This window comes from Nerophis ophidion, linkage group LG28 (genome assembly GCF_033978795.1).
Source record: "Nerophis ophidion isolate RoL-2023_Sa linkage group LG28, RoL_Noph_v1.0, whole genome shotgun sequence".
In the NCBI taxonomy this organism is placed as follows: Eukaryota; Metazoa; Chordata; class Actinopteri; order Syngnathiformes; family Syngnathidae; genus Nerophis; species Nerophis ophidion.
Window position 1 is genome coordinate 6,364,146 of NC_084638.1, and position 19,506 is coordinate 6,383,651.

Sequence of the window (19,506 nt, forward strand, 5' to 3'; positions counted from 1 at the left end):
TCAACATGTGAAGTCATCGTCTGCAACTTCCTGTAGAGGCAGGGCTTTTCTGTTAGCACCGAAAGTTGCCAACTTTATCGTGGATGTTCTCTACTAAATCCTTTCAGCAAAAATATGGCAATATCGCGAAATGATGAAGTATGACACATAGAATGGAGCTGCTATCCCCCTTTAAATAAGAACATATAATTTCAGTAGGTCTTCAAATCTCTGGATCAACATTAGGTCTATCCGTCAATATGACATTTTTAAAGATTTAAGTTGTATTTTCTTTTTGTCAAAGAAAACCATGTTTTTTATGGAAAAAAAACACAAAATGTGCAATATTTTCACCCAATAAAATTTTCAAGTAGAATATTTGAGATTATATAATAATTGGAGCCGGAAAAAGGTCAACAACTCATAACACCCATCCATCCATCCATTTTCTACCGCTTATTCCCTATCGGGGACGCGGGGGGCGCTGGCGCTTATCTCAGCTACAATCGGGCGGAAGGCGGGGTACACCCTGGACAAGTCGCCACCTCATCGCTGGGCCAACACAGATAGACAGACATCACTTACACTCACATTCACACACTAAGGCCAATTTTAATTAGCCAATTAGCCAATTTTCCTACTCATTAAAGTGTTAAAACATAAATTATATATTTTTTTTTACTGTTTACTTTGAACACATTGGTCTCGAGATCAACTTCAGATCCATCCGTCAATTATAAGTTGTTTTTTTGTTTATGTTTTTTGTTTGTTCGTTTTAGGCCCTTCTTTAAAAAAAAAAAACGCTCAGTTTTTCATATAGCAAACACAAAATATCCAACATTTGCCCCCAAAAATATCTCAAAGTGGAATATTTAATGTGACGTAATTGGAGCCTGGATTTGGTCAATAATTCATAATTGATTTTGATTCATCATTGTCACCGACGTCCCACTGGGTGTGAGTTTTTCCTTGCCCTTATGTGGGCCTACCGAGGATGTGGTAGTGGTTTGTGCAGCCCTTTGAGACACTAGTGATTTAGGGCTATATAAATAAACATTGATTGATTGATTCACTTTATTTTTATTTTATTTTTAAAAGAAACAGCCTGCATGGCAGCTTTGTGTTATTAAAGTAAACATTGCAACATCAATCAATGTTTATTTATATAGCCCCAAATCACAAATGTCTGAAAGGACTGCACAAATCATTACGACTACAACATCTTCGGAAGAACCCACAAAAGGGCAAGGAAAACTCACACCCAGTGGGCAGGGAGAATTCACATCCAGTGGGACGCCAGTGACAATGCTGACTATGAGAAACCTTGGAGAGGACCTCAGACGTGGGCAACCCCCCCCTCTAGGGGACCAAAAGCAATGGATGTGGAGCGGGTCTAACATGATACTGTGAAAGTTCAATCCATAGTGGCTCCAACACAGCCGCGAGACTTCAGTTCAAAGCGGATCCAAGACAGCAGCGAGAGTCCCGTCCACAGGAAACCATCTCAAGCGGAGGCGTATCAGCAGCGTAGAGATGTCCCCAACCGATACAGGCGAGCGGTCCATCCTGGGTCTCGACTCTGGACAGCCAGTACTTCATCCATGGTCATCGGACCGGACCCCCTCCACAAGGGAGGTGGGGACATAGGAGAAAGAAAAGAAGCGGCAGTTACATTTCACATGTTTGCTCTTTTATACCACTTTTTATGTTTTAAATTTTTTCCATAGTATTTTTAAAATGTGCTGCTGGGCTGTTAAAAAAAGACCTGCGGGCCACACTTTGGACACCCCAGCTGTACAGAGTTTGTTTGGCTCAACTTGAAGGGGTTTGTGCTGAAAACCAAGTTGTGTTGTACTTGTGCAATGACAATAAAGACCTGCCCACCTACTTATATATAAGAAACTCTTCTGTAACGGTTTTTGATTGTTTTGCACGGCAGGTACGAAATGCTCCAAGAGACGGTGACGATGTTCCGTCGAGAGATCGCGGCTCTCCAGGACAGGAACCAAAAAATGGCAGCAACATCCCAGCGACACGAGCACATTATTCACACCATGAGCCAAGACCTGCGGCAAGCCAATGAAAAACTGGCACTGGAGGAGGTGAGGAAGAGAGAACGGACATTTCCTTTGTCAACTCATTGCTGAACTGTGCTGCACTTTGGTCTCTAGGTGCGTGTGGAGAATCTGACCAAAGAAAGAGACATGCTGAAACAAGCCGAGAGTCGCTTCAATAGAGAGAAAGAGTCCATGCTGGCAGAACAGCGGAACCAGAACCTTGTGTTTACCAACCTCAAGACCATACAGGTACTGTTTGCAGACATGTTGGCAGTCACCCAACAATGTAAATAATACCATTTTCACCTCCTCCGTTGTGTTGTGCAGCTGACCATGGAGCGCTCGGACACAGACGCACGCCAGCGACTTAGCGCTAGGATTGAGCAGCTGGAGTCTGAACTCACCTCCATGAAGACTCGGCTGGAGCAGGAAGTAGCCCAAAGACACGCACTGGGACGCAACATGGACGTACGTAACACGCCCATGTACGCCCGACACAAGTGGAAACGCAACACTTTGGTTTTTGCTCCCATTTTGTAGAACTCAAAGATGTCAAACTTTTACTATGTACACAAAATACCTTTTCTTTTCAAATAGTGTTCGCAAATGTGTCTAAATCTGTGTTAGTGAGCATTTCTTCTTTGCCAAGATACTATTGGCAATATAGTGTATCTGGCCAGCCATCCAAATGATGGGAATCACTAATCACTGGTGTATCAAATCAAGCACTTAGGCTTTGAGACTGTTTCTACCAACATTTGTGAAAGAATGGGCCGCTCTCAGTGATTTCCAGCGTGCAACTGTCATAGGATGCCACCTGTGCAACAAATCCAGTCGTGGAATTTCCACGCTCCTAAATACTCCAAAGTCAACTTTATTATAAGACAAGTGAGGAGTTTGGGAACAACAGCAACCAAGTGGTAGGCCACGTAAAGTGCCAGAGAGGTCAGTGACGTTCTGCACAGTCACTTGCTACACAGCTCCAAACTTCATGTCACCTTCCAATTAGCCCACGTACAGTACGCAGAGAGCTTCATGCAATGGGTTTCCATGGCCGGGCAGCTGCATCTAAGCAGAAAAAGCAGTCAGTATCTGGTGCAACACCTCTTCTTGGCATAGAGTTGATCAGGTTGTTGATGGTGGCCTGTGGATGTTGGCAGGAAGTGGAACACGCTGTCGTATACGTCCATCCACAGCATCCCGGACATGTCTGATGAGTATGTTGGTCATGCAAGAACTGGGATGTGTTCAGCTTCCATGGGGCCGTGCATTGGGGTCATGGTCTCGGGTGAATGGCACAACATTGGGCCTCAAGATCTGGTCACGGTATCTCTGCGCATTCAAAATGTCATCAATAGAATGCACTTGTTTTCCATAACATACCCATACTAAAACCTCACCCCCACCGTAGGCCACTCCATTAACAACGTTGACATCAGCAAACCACTCTCCCACACATCTGCCCTGAACAGTGAAAACCGGGATTCATCCGTGAAGAGAACACCTCTCCAACGTGTCAGACGCCTTTGCCCACTCAAGTGGGTTATGATGACGAATTGCAGTCAGGTCAAGACCCCGATGAGGTTGATGAGCATGCAGATGAGCTTCCCTAAGGTGGTTTCTCACAGTTTGTGGCAGAAATTCTTTGGTCATGCAAACCAAATGTCCAAGTCTTGGAGGTGCGCCTGCTGGATGTGGAGGTCGTGGGCTGGTGTGGTTACAGTTGTGAGGCCGGTTGGATGTACTGCCAAATTCTCTGAAACGCCTTTGGAGATGGCTCATGGTATAGAAATGAACATTCAATTCATGGACAACAGCTCTGGTGGACATTGTTGCAGTCAGCATGCGGCCTGCAGGCTCCCACAATAAAAGGCATCTCTGAGGCATCAGTTTTATCAAACAGCACAATGCCACAGATGTCGCAAGTTTTGAGGGAGCCTTCAGGCGGCATGCTGACTGCAACAATGTCCACCAGAGCTGTTGTCCATGAATTGAATGTTCATTTCTATACCATAAGCCATCTCCAAAGGCGTTTCAGAGAATTTGGCAGTACATCCAACCGGCTTCACAACTGTAACCACACCAGCCCACGACCTCCACATCCAGCAGGCGCACCTCCAAGACTTGGACATCTGCTGCAACATAATTGTAATAATCTTAATATGCCACACCTGTGAGGGATAGTGGATTACCTTGGCAAAGAAGAAATGCTCACTAACACAGATGTGTGAACAATATTTGAGAGGAGCAGGTGTTTTTATATAGTAAAAGTTTTACATCTTGGAGTTCAAAAACAAAAGTGTTGCATTTATATTTTTGTTCGGTATAGAACAAGATTTAGTGGGCAGCAGTTTTCAATAAAGTTGCTGCTTTTTTTACCCCTCGTGTGACCTTTTTAAAACATCTAGGCTCAGTTGGTGGAAGCCAAGAAACAACTGGAGACCCAGAACACCTTGCAGCAGAAGACCAGGGACTTGTTGAAGAACTCTGAACAGCAAGTGGCTGCCTTGAAAGCACAGCTGGCCTCCTCTTTGGCATCAGAGTCTGGGAGCACACCTGTGACCAGAGCCGCAGCCCTCAGAACCCCCGTCAGAGGTAAGCACCGCTTGGCTCCCTCAGAACCCCAGTCAGAGGTAAGCACTGCTTGGCTCCCTCAGAACCCCAGTCAGAGGTAAGCACCACTTGGCTCCCTCAGAACCCCAGTCAGAGGTAAGCACCACTTGGCTCCCTCAAAACCCCAGTCAGAGGTAAGCACCACTTGGCTCCCTCAGAACCCCAGTCAGAGGTAAGCACCACTTGGCTCCCTCAGAACCCCAGTCAGAGGTAAGCACCACTTGGCTCCCTCAGAACCCCCGTCAGAGGTAAGCACCACTTGGCTCCCTTAGAACCCCCGTCAGAGGTAAGCACCACTTGGCTCCCTCAGAACCCCCGTCAGAGGTAAGCACCACTTGGCTCCCTTAGAACCCCCGTCAGAGGTAAGCACCACTTGGCTCCCTCAGAACCCCCGTCAGAGGTAAGCACCACTTGGCTCCCTCAGAACCCCCGTCAGAGGTAAGCACCACTTAGCTCCCTCAGAACCCCAGTCAGAGGTAAGCACCACTTGGCTCCCTCAGAACCCCCGTCAGAGGTAAGCACCACTTGGGTCCCTCAGAACCCCAGTCAGAGGTAAGCGCCACTTGGCTCCCTCAGAACCCCCGTCAGAGGTAAGCACCACTTGGCTCCCTCAGAACCCCCGTCAGAGGTAAGCACCACTTGGCTCCCTCAGAACCCCCGTCAGAGGTAAGCACCGCTTGGCTCCCTCAGAACCCCAGTCAGAGGTAAGCACTGCTTGGCTCCCTCAGAACCCCAGTCAGAGGTAAGCACCACTTGGCTCCCTCAGAACCCCAGTCAGAGGTAAGCACCACTTGGCTCCCTCAGAACCCCAGTCAGAGGTAAGCACCACTTGGCTCCCTCAGAACCCCCGTCAGAGGTAAGCACCACTTGGCTCCCTCAGAACCCCCGTCAGAGGTAAGCACCACTTGGCTCCCTTAGAACCCCCGTCAGAGGTAAGCACCACTTGGCTCCCTCAGAACCCCCGTCAGAGGTAAGCACCACTTGGCTCCCTCAGAACCCCCGTCAGAGGTAAGCACCACTTAGCTCCCTCAGAACCCCAGTCAGAGGTAAGCACCACTTGGCTCCCTTAGAACCCCCGTCAGAGGTAAGCACCACTTGGGTCCCTCAGAACCCCAGTCAGAGGTAAGCACCACTTGGCTCCCTCAGAACCCCAGTCAGAGGTAAGCACCACTTGGCTCCCTCAGAACCCCCGTCAGAGGTAAGCACCACTTGGGTCCCTCAGAACCCCAGTCAGAGGTAAGCGCCACTTGGCTCCCTCAGAACCCCCGTCAGAGGTAAGCACCACTTGGCTCCCTCAGAACCCCCGTCAGAGGTAAGCACCACTTGGCTCCCTCAGAACCCCCGTCAGAGGTAAGCACCACTTAGCTCCCTCAGAACCCCCGTCAGAGGTAAGCACCACTTGGCTCCCTCAGAACCCCCGTCAGAGGTAAGCACCACTTGGCTCCCTCAGAACCCCCGTCAGAGGTAAGCACCACTTGGCTCCCTCAGAACCCCCGTCAGAGGTAAGCACCACTTGGGTCCCTCAGAACCCCAGTCAGAGGTAAGCGCCACTTGGCTCCCTCAGAACCCCCGTCAGAGGTAAGCACCGCTTGGCTCCCTCAGAACCCCCGTCAGAGGTAAGCACCGCTTGGCTCCCTCAGAACCCCCGTCAGAGGTAAGCACCGCTTGGCTCCCTCAGAACCCCAGTCAGAGGTAAGCACTGCTTGGCTCCCTCAGAACCCCAGTCAGAGGTAAGCACCACTTGGCTCCCTCAGAACCCCCGTCAGAGGTAAGCACCACTTGGCTCCCTCAGAACCCCCGTCAGAGGTAAGCACCACTTGGCTCCCTCAGAACCCCCGTCAGAGGTAAGCACCACTTGGCTCCCTCAGAACCCCCGTCAGAGGTAAGCACCACTTGGCTCCCTTAGAATCCCCGTCAGAGGTAAGCACCACTTAGCTCCCTCAGAACCCCAGTCAGAGGTAAGCACCACTTGGCTCCCTCAGAACCCCCGTCAGAGGTAAGCACCACTTGGCTCCCTCAGAACCCCCGTCAGAGGTAAGCACCACTTGGCTCCCTCAGAACCCCCGTCAGAGGTAAGCACCACTTGGCTCCCTCAGAACCCCAGTCAGAGGTAAGCACCACTTGGCTCCCTCAGAACCCCCGTCAGAGGTAAGCACCACTTGGCTCCCTCAGAACCCCCGTCAGAGGTAAGCACCACTTGGCTCCCTCAGAACCCCAGTCAGAGGTAAGCACCACTTAGCTCCCTCAGAACCCCCGTCAGAGGTAAGCACCACTTGGCTCCCTCAGAACCCCAGTCAGAGGTAAGCACCACTTGGCTCCCTCAGAACCCCCGTCAGAGGTAAGCACCACTTGGCTCCCTCAGAACCCCCGTCAGAGGTAAGCACCACTTGGCTCCCTCAGAACCCCCGTCAGAGGTAAGCACCACTTGGCTCCCTCAGAACCCCCGTCAGAGGTAAGCACCACTTGGCTCCCTTAGAACCCCCGTCAGAGGTAAGCACCACTTAGCTCCCTCAGAACCCCAGTCAGAGGTAAGCACCACTTGGCTCCCTCAGAACCCCCGTCAGAGGTAAGCACCACGTCGCTGGCTTATAGTCCATGCTATATATATTTTACACAATTGTTTTGAGGGCCACATTTCCACAAAGCTAAGGACAGTGCTCTCACTTCACTATGAAGTGTTATTTTGTGTTCAGTGTTCCAAATACTGCTTTTAGGAATTTGCCCCAAAAATCTTCCTGGCAAGCTTTGAAGTGATGATGTCATTGGCTGGACTAGTCTTGCTATGTAGTGTGACTAATGCCCCATTTGTTCCCCTTCTCAGTGCACTCGCCGGTTCAAAGCCAACAGCAGCCCGGTCCGTCAGAGCAGGAGCTCGCAGAGGTCAAGGGTCATCTGCGTGCGGCCGAGGACCAGAGTAACAAACTGTCAGAACAGTTGAACATTGCTAATGCCAGTGTTGAGCAGTACAGGGCGGTGGTGCTGACTCTGGAAGACAGTCTGAAGAAAGAGAAAGAGGTAGAGTTGGCCTTCTTCGTCCACTTGGGACACGCACTTTGACCATTTGTTCTACTTGGGACACGCACTTTGACCATTTGTTCTACTTGGGACACGCACTTTGACCATTTGTTCTACTTGGGACACACACTTAGACCATTTGTTCTACTTGGGACACGCACTTTGACCATTTGTTCTACTTGGGACACGCACTTTGACCATTTGTTCTACTTGGGACAGGCACTTTGACCATTTGTTCTACTTGGGACACACACTTTGACCATTTGTTCTACTTGGGACACGCACTTTGACCATTTGTTCTACTTGGGACACGCACTTTGACCATTTGTCCTACTTGGGACATGCACTTTGACCATTTGTTCTACTTGGGACACGCACTTTGACCATTTGTTCTACTTGGGACACGCACTTTGACCAATTGTTCTACTTGGGACAGGCACTTTGACCATTTGTTCTACTTGGGACACGCACTTTGACCATTTGTTCTACTTGGGACACGCACTTTGACCAATTGTTCTACTTGGGACAGGCACTTTGACCATTTGTCCTACTTGGGACAGGCACTTTGACCATTTGTTCTACTTGGGACACGCACTTTGACCATTTGTTCTACTTGGGACACGCACTTTGACCATTTGTTCTACTTGGGACACGCACTTTGACCATTTGTTCTACTTGGGACACGCACTTTGACCATTTGTTCTACTTGGGACACACACTTTGACCATTTGTTCTACTTGGGACAGGCACTTTGACCATTTGTTCTACTTGGGACACGCACTTTGACCATTTGTCCTACTTGGGACATGCACTTTGACCATTTGTTCTACTTGGGACACGCACTTTGACCATTTGTTCTACTTGGGACACGCACTTTGACCATTTGTTCTACTTGGGACAGGCACTTTGACCATTTGTTCTACTTGGGACACGCACTTTGACCATTTGTTCTACTTGGGACAGGCACTTTGACCATTTGTTCTACTTGGGACAGGCACTTTGACCATTTGTTCCGCTTGCTTCCCTCAGCAACGCTCTCCCCTGGAAATGAGGCTGAAGGAGTCTGAAGAGATCCAGAAGCAGCTGGAGAGCAGAATATTGGAGGCGGAGAAAAAGAGTCAACAAGAACAAGATGATGGGAGAAAGGCCTTGGACACGGTGGAGAAACAAGTAGGTTTTGTGGCACCTGCTGCACACCTGTGGGGAACTTTGCTGCTTGAAAAGTGAAACTTTAGCAGGCTTATTTTCAGCAGTTTTCTCAAGACTAGGGGTGTCAATATTTGGGCGTCTAGTGATTCAATTCAGGATTTAAACAGATTCTTGCAATGTATTATTGGGTATACTCAGAATAAAACACCTTACAGGTTAGAAAAGCAATACTGAAAAGTAGAGATGTCCGATAACATCGGACTCCCGATATTACTGGCTGATAAATGCTTTAAAATTTAATATCGGAAATTATCGGTATTGGTTTCAAAAAGTCAAATTTATGAATTTTAAAACTGTGTACACGGACGTAGGGGAAGGCACAGAGCGCCGATACACCGTAAAGGCACTGCCTTCCCATGCCGACCCAGTCACATAATATCTACAACTTTTCACACAACAGCCATACAGGTCACACTGAGGGTAGCCCTATAAACAACGCCAACAGTGTTACAAATATGTACCACAATGTGAACCCACACCAAACAAGAATGACAAACACATTTCGGGAGAACATCCGCACCGTAACAACCCTTGCAGCACTAACTCTTCCGGGATGCTATGACATACACACCCCTCATGCTCTCTCAGGGAGAGCATGTCCCAAATTCCAAGGCATGTTCTAAACAAATAATGCACTTTGTGACTTCAATAATAAATATGACAGTTTCATGTTGGAATGTTTTTCCATAGCTTGAGTTGATTTATTTTGGAAAACCTTTTTGTTTTGTTTAATGCAACTCATTTTAGCTCAGAAGCCACATTAAGGAAAATCTATTCCCTGGCGGGTAAAATCATTGCATGATAACTTCAAAATAAAGACAACTTCTGATTGTTTTCTTTTTTTTTTTTTTTAAATAGAAGAAGCACAACCTGAAAATATACAGATTATAATGTTGTTGTTTTGTTTTTTTTACACTTGCATGTTGCAGTTAATACTGTTTTATGTTCTTTTGTTGTTATTTCCACTTTCTGAATAAATGACATAATAATGTTCATCAGTGAAATAGGTGGAATTGAGTCTGGCAGAGTTTTAAAATGCTCCCATTGATGTTCATTTTTGATCTATCAGAAGATGGAATTAATAATAATATAAATCTTAATCATTATTATTATTTACCCATTTTCCTCAACTGATGTACTAACATGTGGTTTATTCTGTACATACGTAACATCATCTACACTAAAACTTGTGAATTTGGGCTTATTTATTTAATTATTCGCACACAAAGTTGAAGGGGGATCCAAATAATTTCAGCGTGTTTCTGTGCGCCCAGATAATGTGTCCCCACTTCTCTATCTTACATAGCTCCGCCCCCTTAGAGACCGAGGACACAAATAATTGCTGTTGTGACATTCACTGAACAAAATGAAAACAGCAGTTACTTTTATTCAAAAATTCCAGCTTATTTTTATACTAAGCAAACTAACCTCGCGGGTCGGAGAAAACCTGATCAGGCCCGCATGTTTGACACCCCTGGTTTCTTGCATCCATTGGGGCATCACAATTAAATTAGACATACTCATGTGTTCATTCCACCACTCTATATATTGGTATCAGTTGATATCGGTGTCGCTTAACAAAAAAAGCCATTATTGGACATCTCTACTGAAATCCAAGAAGTCATCTTTTAGTTATCTAACTGACTAGTGTGCTTTATCTTTGTTGATGTTTTTTTTAATCCCTTGAAAAAATGTGATAGTATTATTTATTGCACAGTTGTCTTTGTAAATTATCTACCTGCTTATTCTCTGATTGCATTGACGTTGAAATGTTGAGTTTTGAAAGCGTGGGCCCCTGTCCTCCGTCTCAGGTGAATGAGTTGCAGCGCCGACTAAAGATGAGCCAGGCAGAGCAGCAGGAGGCGCTAGAGAGAGCTGCTAAAGCTGTCACGCTGGAGCAGCAAGCCATACAGGAGAGCCTGCTGCAGGTACTCACTCACTCACTCACTCACGGTCAAAAGTGTAGGTACACTTGTAAAGAAAACTACAACTCTTATTTTGTTGTGATGTAGTGATTGGAGCACATACTTGTTGCGGACAAAAACATTCATATAGCTTGTTTCTTTTATGAATTTATTATGGCTCTACTGAAAATGTGAGCAATCATACAGCAATGTTAATATTTGCTTACATGTCCCTTGGCAAGTTTACCTGCAATAAGACACTTTTGGTAGCCATCCACAAGCTTCTGCTTACATTTTTTTCACCACAAAATTGCTGCAGTTCAGCTAAATGTGTTGCTTTTCTGACATGGACTTGTTTCTTCAGCATTGTCCACACCTTTAAGTCAGGACTTTGGAAAAGGCCATTCTAAAACTTTCATTTTAGCCTGATTTAGCCATTCCTTCACCACTTTTGAGGTCATTGTCCTGTTGGAACACCCAACTGTGCCCAAGACCCAACCTCCCCCCTGATGATTTTAGCTTGTCCTGAACAATTTGGAGCCAATCCTACCTTTTTTATTGTCCCATTTAAAGCAGCAGTTCCATTGGCAGCAAAACAAGCCCAGAGCATAATACTACCACCACCATGCTTGACGGTAGGAATGGTGTTCCTGGGATTAAAGGCCTCACCTTTTCACCTCCAAACATATTGCTGGGTATTGTGGCCAAACAGCTCCATTTTTGTTTCATCTGACCACAGAACTTTCCTCCAGAAGGTCTTATCTTTGTCCATGTGATGTAAGAAAAAGGAGGATTAGCTCCAAATTGTTCAGGACAAGATAAAATCATCAGGGGGGAGGTTGGGTTTTGGACCAACAGGACAATGACCCCCAAACACACCTCAAAAGTGGTCAAGGAATGGCTAAATCAGGTTAGAATGACGATTTTAGAACGACCTTCCCAAAGTCCTGACTTAAAAGTGTGGACAATGCTGAAGAAACAAGTCCATGTCAGAAAAGCAACACATTTAGCTGAACTGCAGCAATTTAGTGGTGAAAAATGTAAGCAGAAGCTTGTGGATGGCTACCAAAAGCGCCTTATTGCAGTGAAACTGGGCGGTAGAGCTCGATTGGTAGAGCGTCCATGCCAGCAACTTGAGGGTTCCAGGTTCGATCCCCGCTTCCACCATCCTGGTTACTGCCGTTGTGTCCTTGGGCATGACACTTTGCCCACCTGCTCCCAGTGCCACCCACACTAGTTTAAGTGTAACTTAGATATTGGGTTTCACTATGTAAAGCGCTTTGAGTCACTTGAGAAAAGCGCTATATAAATATAATTCACTGCACAACTTGCCAAGGGACATACATTGCTGTATGTATACTTTTGATTGCTCACATTTTCATTAGAGCTATAATAAATTCATAAAAGAAGCAAACCTCATGAATGTTTTTTGTGAGCAACAAGTATGTGCTCCAATCACTACATCACAACAAAATAAGAATGATTGGTGAGTCAAGACAGACATGACATCATGTTCTTTACAAGTGTACGTACACTTTTGACCACACCTGTACATGTATGTATGTATGTATGTATGTATGTATGTGGTACTTTACGTACAAATGTTTTAGCCCAGAGGTGTCCAAAGTGCGGCCATTTGTGACCTGCAGCTAATTGTTTACCAGCCCACCACACCTTCTGGAAATGTTATTGCAAAAATACAAACAAAAAAAAAAGCATTAAAAAAGTGGAATGAGGTGAAATTTAACTAGAAAAAGTTGCAATGTTGACACAAAGCTGCCATGCAGGCAGTTTTTATTTTTCTTTTGTCTATTTTTCTTTTTCTTTTTTTGCTGTTGCTCCAAAAAACAATGTTATAATGAATTATTCACCTATTCAAAGCTCCAATTGTTTCAAATATTTCACTTTAAAATATTTTCTGTGGAAGTTATTGCATATTTTGTGTGTTTGCCATACAAATACATCGTTTTCTTTGACAAGAGAGCATAAAACAAGCAAGATTATAGTTCAAATGTAAAATCGACAGATATATCTGAAGTTGATCTCGTCACTTTAGTGTTGAAAGTTAAAAAAAAAATAATAATGAAAATGTATCTCTTTATGAGTGGGGTACCTTTTGGATCCCAAATGTATTTAATGGGATTTTATTTATCTTTTCACTGTAATACCTCACAAATAATAATGAATTAAAATAAGTGGTGTTCTACATTATTGACCTTTTCAAGGCTCTACTTCACATCAAATATTGCTTTGGGGGAAATACTGCATATCTCAGTTTTAATACAAAAATCAATCAATCAATGTTTATTTATATAGCCCTAAATAAGTAGTGTCTCAAAGGGCTGCACAAGCCACAACGGCATCCTCGGCTCAGATCAAAAACAAAGTTGTCTTTGACCGAAAGTGAAGTGAAGTGAATTATATTTATATAGCACTTTTCTCTAGTGACTCAACGCGCTTTACATAGTGAAACCCAATATCTAAGTTCCATTTAAAGCAGTGTGGGTGGCACTGGGAGCAGGTGGGTAAAGTGCCTTGCCCAAGGACACAACGGCAGTGACTAGGATGGCGGAACAGGAATCGAACCTGCAACCCTTAAGTTGCTGGAACAGCCACTCTACCAACTGAGCTATGCCGCCCCGGCATAAAACAGTTTTTTATTTTTTTAACTTTATATCAACCTGAAGTTGATATACTGTAGAGTTTTACTGTAAGTGTTAAATAAAAAAGAGATAATAATAATTTGACTTGTTTTTAACATTTTAATAACTTAGACCCTTTATGGTCCCCGAGAGCCCTAAAGGTAAAAAAAGAAAAAATCCATATATTTTGTTATGGTTTGAAAAAAAGAAAAATAGCAAAACGGCCCCTGCATGCTTTAATTTTTCCATATGCGGCCCTCAGTGGAAAAAGTTTGGACACCCCTGTTTTAGCCCAATGTGCACCTCAAGTCAAAAAGTTAGCACACCCCTCTCAACCTGACTTTGGACCAAGTGACAGGAAAGTATGGCTAAGTTGACTTTCTATTTAGTCGACGTGGACAACCGCTTATGTCAGTCAGCCAGTCCACCGTGCATGACTTCTTGTTTTTGTGTTCCCTTTTACACCAGACTAAGCAAGCTGGTGAGGCTCAGGCCAAGTATGAGCGGGAACTGATGCTCCATGCCGCCGACGTGGAGGCCCTGAAGGAGTTAAAGAAAACCTCTCAAAAAGAGGCAGCACAGAAGAGAGATGTGGAGGAGCAACTGAAGAAGGCCAACGCCCTCTTGCAGGAGAAGATGTCCGCTTCCAGCGTCTTGGACAAACAGCTGAAGGTGGCAGAGAAGACAACATCTCACCCTGATGCTCAGCAAATAAATATTCCCTTTCCTTCAGGGTGAACTATCCAGTCAGAGTCGTCGCTGTGAGGAGCTGCTCAAGCAGAACTCTCTCCTGCACCAGCAGATGGACGAGATGGCCGCCAAGAGTCGCCAACAACAACAACAACAACAGCAGCCTCAGACGCTGGACGTCTCTTTCAGCGAAGAGGACAAGACCCTGGAGCAGATACAAGAGATTCTCAGGTATTCACAGCCCGCCAGGAGAGGAGAGGAGAGGATCTTTGACAGCTGTGTGCACACCGCAGGTACGTGCGCAAGGAGAAGGAGATCGCTGTGGCCCGAGGTCAGGCTTGTGAGGGAGAAGCTCTGCGCTACAAACTGCGAGTGGAGCACCAAGACCGGGAACTGAAGGAGCTGCAGCAAGCGCTCAATGACGAGAGAGAAAAGATGCAGGTACTACTTCTTAACTACCGTATTACCGCCGGCTCAGGATTAACGCCGGGTCAAACTTGTTTCGCAAAATATCATTTTTATTAGCGCATGTTTAGAATTTCCACAGGGTCAAACTCGTCACGTCACGAGTGACACTTCACCTGTCATCATTTTCAAAATGGAGGAGGCTGATTTCAATCATTTGAAATCGCATAAAGGGAAGAAGATTAAGAGCTATTCAGTAGGATTTAAGGTCCAAGCTATTGAATATGCCAAAAAGAACAGTAAGCAGCTATCCATCCATCCATCTTCTTCCGCTTATCCAAGGTTGGTTCGCGGGGGCAGCAGCCTAAGCAGGGAAACCCAGACTTCCCTTTCCCCAGCCACTTCGTGTAGCTCTTCCCGGGGGATCCCGAGGCGTTCCCAGGCCAGCCGGGAGACATAGTCTTCCCAACGTGTCCTGGGTCTTCCCCGTGGCCTCCTACCGGTTGGACGTGCTCTAAACACCTCCCTAGGGAGGCGTTCGGGTGGCATCCTGACCAGATGCCCGAACCACCTCATCTGGTTCCTCTCCATGTGGAGGAGCAGCGGCTTTACTTTGAGTTCCTCTTGGATGGCAGAGCTTCTCACCCTATCTCTAAGGGAGAGACCCGCCACCCGGCGGAGGAAACTCATTTCGGCCGCTTGTACCCGTGATCTTATCCTTTCGGTCATGACCCAAAGCTCATGACCATAGGTGAGGATGGGAACGTAAATCGACCGGTAAGCAGCTATGTTTTATTAATATACCGTAGCTGCGTGTGTCAAATATGAGTCATTAAATGACTCCTGCCTCCTGGTGGTAGAGGGCGCTAGTGATCCTTCTCGCGACTACTCGGCTGCAGAAGAAGTGACAACAAGCAGCAAGAGTGAGCAGCGATCGTTTATTTTTTCATCTCGCTTGCACTTTTAACATGGAGGATTACATATCTAAAATAAAACAGTTTTCTGAACTGGACTTTCAATCGGAGCAGGAGGTAATAAAGGAAGATCTCCATCCAGACAGAGAGACTTTTAAAACTGAAGAAAGATAAGGAAGACTTCTATAAACAAGTTATCGATGCTTTTGATCAGAAGGAGCTGTGCATGGACTTCATTTATAAGTAAAGGTAAGACCATAATAACGTTTTTTATAATTAAATGTGCTTTTCATGATGGTATCCTTACATCACACTCAAATTTATAAGCGCAGGCCTAAATTTACCGCATGCCTTTGGTAAGTGCCGCAGTGAGAAGAGGTTTTAAATTAATTAGTTCAAGGAAATACGGTACTTCAATATAGAAGAATTTTGTCTCAGTGTAGAGGAATACTAGGTTAATAATTCAAAAATGGCTCAAGCACTGATAGATTTGCTAGATATCTGAGTTATTGTGCAGAAATAAGGACAAATGTGCACGACATTTGTTAACCGTGTTAGAAAAAATATCAATTAGGCTAATACATAATGTTGGATGTAGAGAACATACAAACTCCTTATTTATTCAGTCAAAATATTCAAGCTCCATGATTTGGTCAAATTTCAAACATCCAAAATGATGCACAAAGCAAACTATAACCTGCTACCAAAGAATGTACAACAATTCTTCTCTACTAAAGAGGAGAAATATAACCTTAGAGGGAAATCTCATTTAAAACGTTTGTATGCACGTACAACACTTAAGACCCTCAGTATGTGGAATTAAATGATGGGATAGATTAAGTAAAGAAGTTGCACTGACATGATCCAGTATAAGAGCTTGTTCAGTGTGTTAATAATGACTGACTTCATTATATATTACAAAACTGTTGTATTACTCATTCACAAATGTCATTTTACTATGAAAAAAAAAAGTATATATTTGTAAACACTCTGAAGTGGGAAAGGTGTAGGATTAAATAGGCTTTGCTTCTTCCTCCTCCTTTTCGGACATGATGTCAAGTGAAATGGTGTGATGTATTATGCTGGAAGTGTGTTCATGTTCCCTGCGATGAGGTGACGACTTGTCCAGGGTGTACGCCGCCTTCCGCCCGACTGTAGCTGAGATAGGCCGCTGTGTACGCGTACGTAGGGAGAGGTACAGAGCGCCAATACACCATGAAGGCACTGCCTTTGCGTGCCGACCCAGTCACATAATATCTACGGCTTACTTGGTCAACAGCCATACAGGTCACACTGAGGGTAGGCGTGTAAACAACGCCAACACTGTTACAAGTATGCGCCACACTGTGAACCCGCACCAAACATGAATGACAAACACATTTGGGGAGAACATCCGCACCGTAACACCCCTTGCAGCACTAACTCTTCCGGGACACTACAATATACACCTGCCCACCTCAAACTCCTCATGACTTCATTATATATTACAAAACTGTTGTATTACTCATTCATGATTGTCATTTTACTATAAAAAAAAAGTCAGTAAATGAACGTATATATTTGTAAACACTCTGAAGTGGGAATAGGGTTGGATTAAATAGGCTTTGCTTCTTCCTACTCCTTTTTGGACATGATGTCAAGATAAATGGTGTGATGTATTATGCTGGAAGTGTGTTCATGTTCCAAAGAAAGATTTTCTTTGTGCTCTCTCTCTCTCTCCTCAGACCACAGCCAAGACTCTGGCTCAGCAGGAGGGACAGTTGAAGAACTTGGAGAACATGAGCGCCCTCCAAGAAACCAACAAGATGCTGAAGATGGAGCGAGTGAAGCTGGAGCAGGAGTTGCAACAAGCACAGGCTAAAGTAAGGCTGACCATTCACAAATAATCACACAATCTTCCTCTTTTTGGCCGCAATTCGCATTTTTTGGGCAAAACTCATCTAGTTCGTGGCCGTTCACTTTACAAAAAACAAAAAGGTTTTTAGTGTGAATGCAGTCTGACCCTCACATTCTGCAGTGTTTAGGGAAGTAAAGGGCTTCAGCTCTACTCTGTCTCGGTTCTGCCGCAGTTGAAGGATTTAATGCAATCAAAGTCAGTATTTTCTGCAACCAAATGACTGCGGGGAGAAGATTAAGAAGGAAGAGGGCAAGTATTTTGGCTCTGGCAGTTTTAAGGGATATTTTGCTTGGATGTCTGCTTGAAGAGCGTATCTGTGGGCGACCAGTCAGAAAAAGGAGTGCTGGAACTTTTATTTCAGTTCCTAAAACATATTATTTTCACCTGTTTTCTGCTGGCAAATAATTATGACGTTTTGATGACGTTCTGGTCGGAAGAACGTGACCTGATCGCAGGAGCGTTCACATATACAGTATATCCCATCTATATCCACATGTGAAAGAGGCCTGGGTCGGACAGGAAAACATTCGGAATTTAAATGCTCATACTGACATTAACAAAATCCGACACAGGTCGCATACGGGCAAAAAAATGACCTGCGGTGTGAACAAGGCCTTAATAATAATAATAATAATAATGGATTAGATTTATATCGCGCTTTCCTATTGTTAGATACTCAAAGCTACATTCACACTGCAAGTTAAGATGTCCAATTTGCATTTGTTTTTTTGTCAAATCCAAGCTTTTTATGTAGACTTTCTGATGTGAATGCAGTCTGACCCGCATGCAAAAATTTTTTTTTTGGGTTGTTTTTTTTTTGTCTTCCCAGCCACTTTAGCAAACAATGAAGTAGAATTTGATGAAACAAAACCAGTTTTCTTTTTCGGAACATGGACATTTATCAGAGCTGTTTATTTATTTTTTCCAGGAATGTAGGCAATCTTGGAACTGTCACCCGACGCTATTAAAAAAGTACTGATTTTGAATCTATTCAGTAATACCGTGATAAGAAGCATGATAACAGTGATATTACATTTTCATATCGTTACATCCCTAGAATCAATATTGCTTAAAATAAAAAGATATCAATCCATAAACGATGAAATCAATTATTTTAGCCAGCTCTATTGAAAAGACAGGACTTTAAGTTGAATGTTTCATTCATAAGATGTTTTTCCAAATAAATGCACACAAGTTCCAGCTGCTTTACCTCCTGTTTATCCAAACTTAACTACACTTTAACTTTGACAGCCATGTTGAATACATTAAACCTGAGAGCAGTTTTATTCTCAATTGCAGATTAAATTGTAATTTTGAGCCAAATCATATTTTGGCAGATTCAGACACGCATAAAGTAAGTTCTTGATGTCTTCCCATCCAATCAGGTGAACAAACTGGAGTCCAACATCGGCCCTCTGCATGAGTCCATGGCTCAGCTCTCCGACAGAAATGGCTCCCTGCAGGCGGACAAGAGGTTGCTGGAGGAAGATCTTAAACACTGGAAAGCCAAAGTGCAGGTAGGGAGCACCGAGACATTGGTGCAGACGGACTATGAAAGTCTTTACAGTAAAGAATGGCAAATATATTCTGCTGACAACCTCCATTTACCCTCTAAGTGCAAACCTTTCGGTTTACAAACCTTAAGATTGCACCAAACGCACCAGTCAGATGCCTGCAGGCAAAAAAGCAGGGCAAAACATTGAATAGTCACGTCTCAATAGTCCAAGCATGTCTCTTGTCTTCAACTTTTCCAAATAAGAGTGCCAAAAAGTCAACAGACCAACGTGGTTGAAAAAAGAATATTTGCGGGTTAAATAGCTCTCACAGGCATGAGTAAGTAACCACATCAAGTTGTAATTGTCTGGAAAAAGTTGCCAGAGCAGACTTATTTAACAGTGAAGAAGACACTATCTCTCCTGTCATCCCAGCGCCGACCCTCACTCTTTCAAAACATAAACACGGCAAAACGGCACCTTTTCTTTTCCCCTTGTCTGCTCCTTTCTCCTCATTTGTCTGCCGTTGTTATTGTGGCTTTTAAGTTGATTATTGGAGAAATATGGTTGTTATGGAAGTTAAAGGGGAACATTATCACCATTTCAAAAGGGTTAAAAACAATAAAAATCAGTTCCCAGTGGCTTGTTGTATTTTTTGAAGTTTTTTTCTAAATTTTACCGGTCTCGG

General features: G+C 44.6%; 1 protein-coding gene across 6 annotated transcripts in view; it reads left to right on the forward strand.

Moving 5' to 3' along the window:
- LOC133545613 (nucleoprotein TPR-like) overlaps window positions 1-19,506 on the forward strand; it is a 135,367-nt gene that overhangs the window by 53,501 nt on the left and 62,360 nt on the right. For all 6 annotated transcript variants that reach the window (XM_061891364.1, XM_061891361.1, XM_061891363.1 and 3 more), the window contains exons 19-30: window positions 1,919-2,081; window positions 2,151-2,285; window positions 2,364-2,504; window positions 4,445-4,631; window positions 7,471-7,664; window positions 8,694-8,834; window positions 10,685-10,801; window positions 13,888-14,091; window positions 14,153-14,340; window positions 14,403-14,550; window positions 17,153-17,290; window positions 18,711-18,842. In XM_061891364.1, coding sequence (XP_061747348.1) covers window positions 1,919-2,081; window positions 2,151-2,285; window positions 2,364-2,504; window positions 4,445-4,631; window positions 7,471-7,664; window positions 8,694-8,834; window positions 10,685-10,801; window positions 13,888-14,091; window positions 14,153-14,340; window positions 14,403-14,550; window positions 17,153-17,290; window positions 18,711-18,842 — 1,888 coding nt within the window. The remainder of the gene's footprint in view (window positions 1-1,918; window positions 2,082-2,150; window positions 2,286-2,363; window positions 2,505-4,444; window positions 4,632-7,470; window positions 7,665-8,693; window positions 8,835-10,684; window positions 10,802-13,887; window positions 14,092-14,152; window positions 14,341-14,402; window positions 14,551-17,152; window positions 17,291-18,710; window positions 18,843-19,506) is intronic.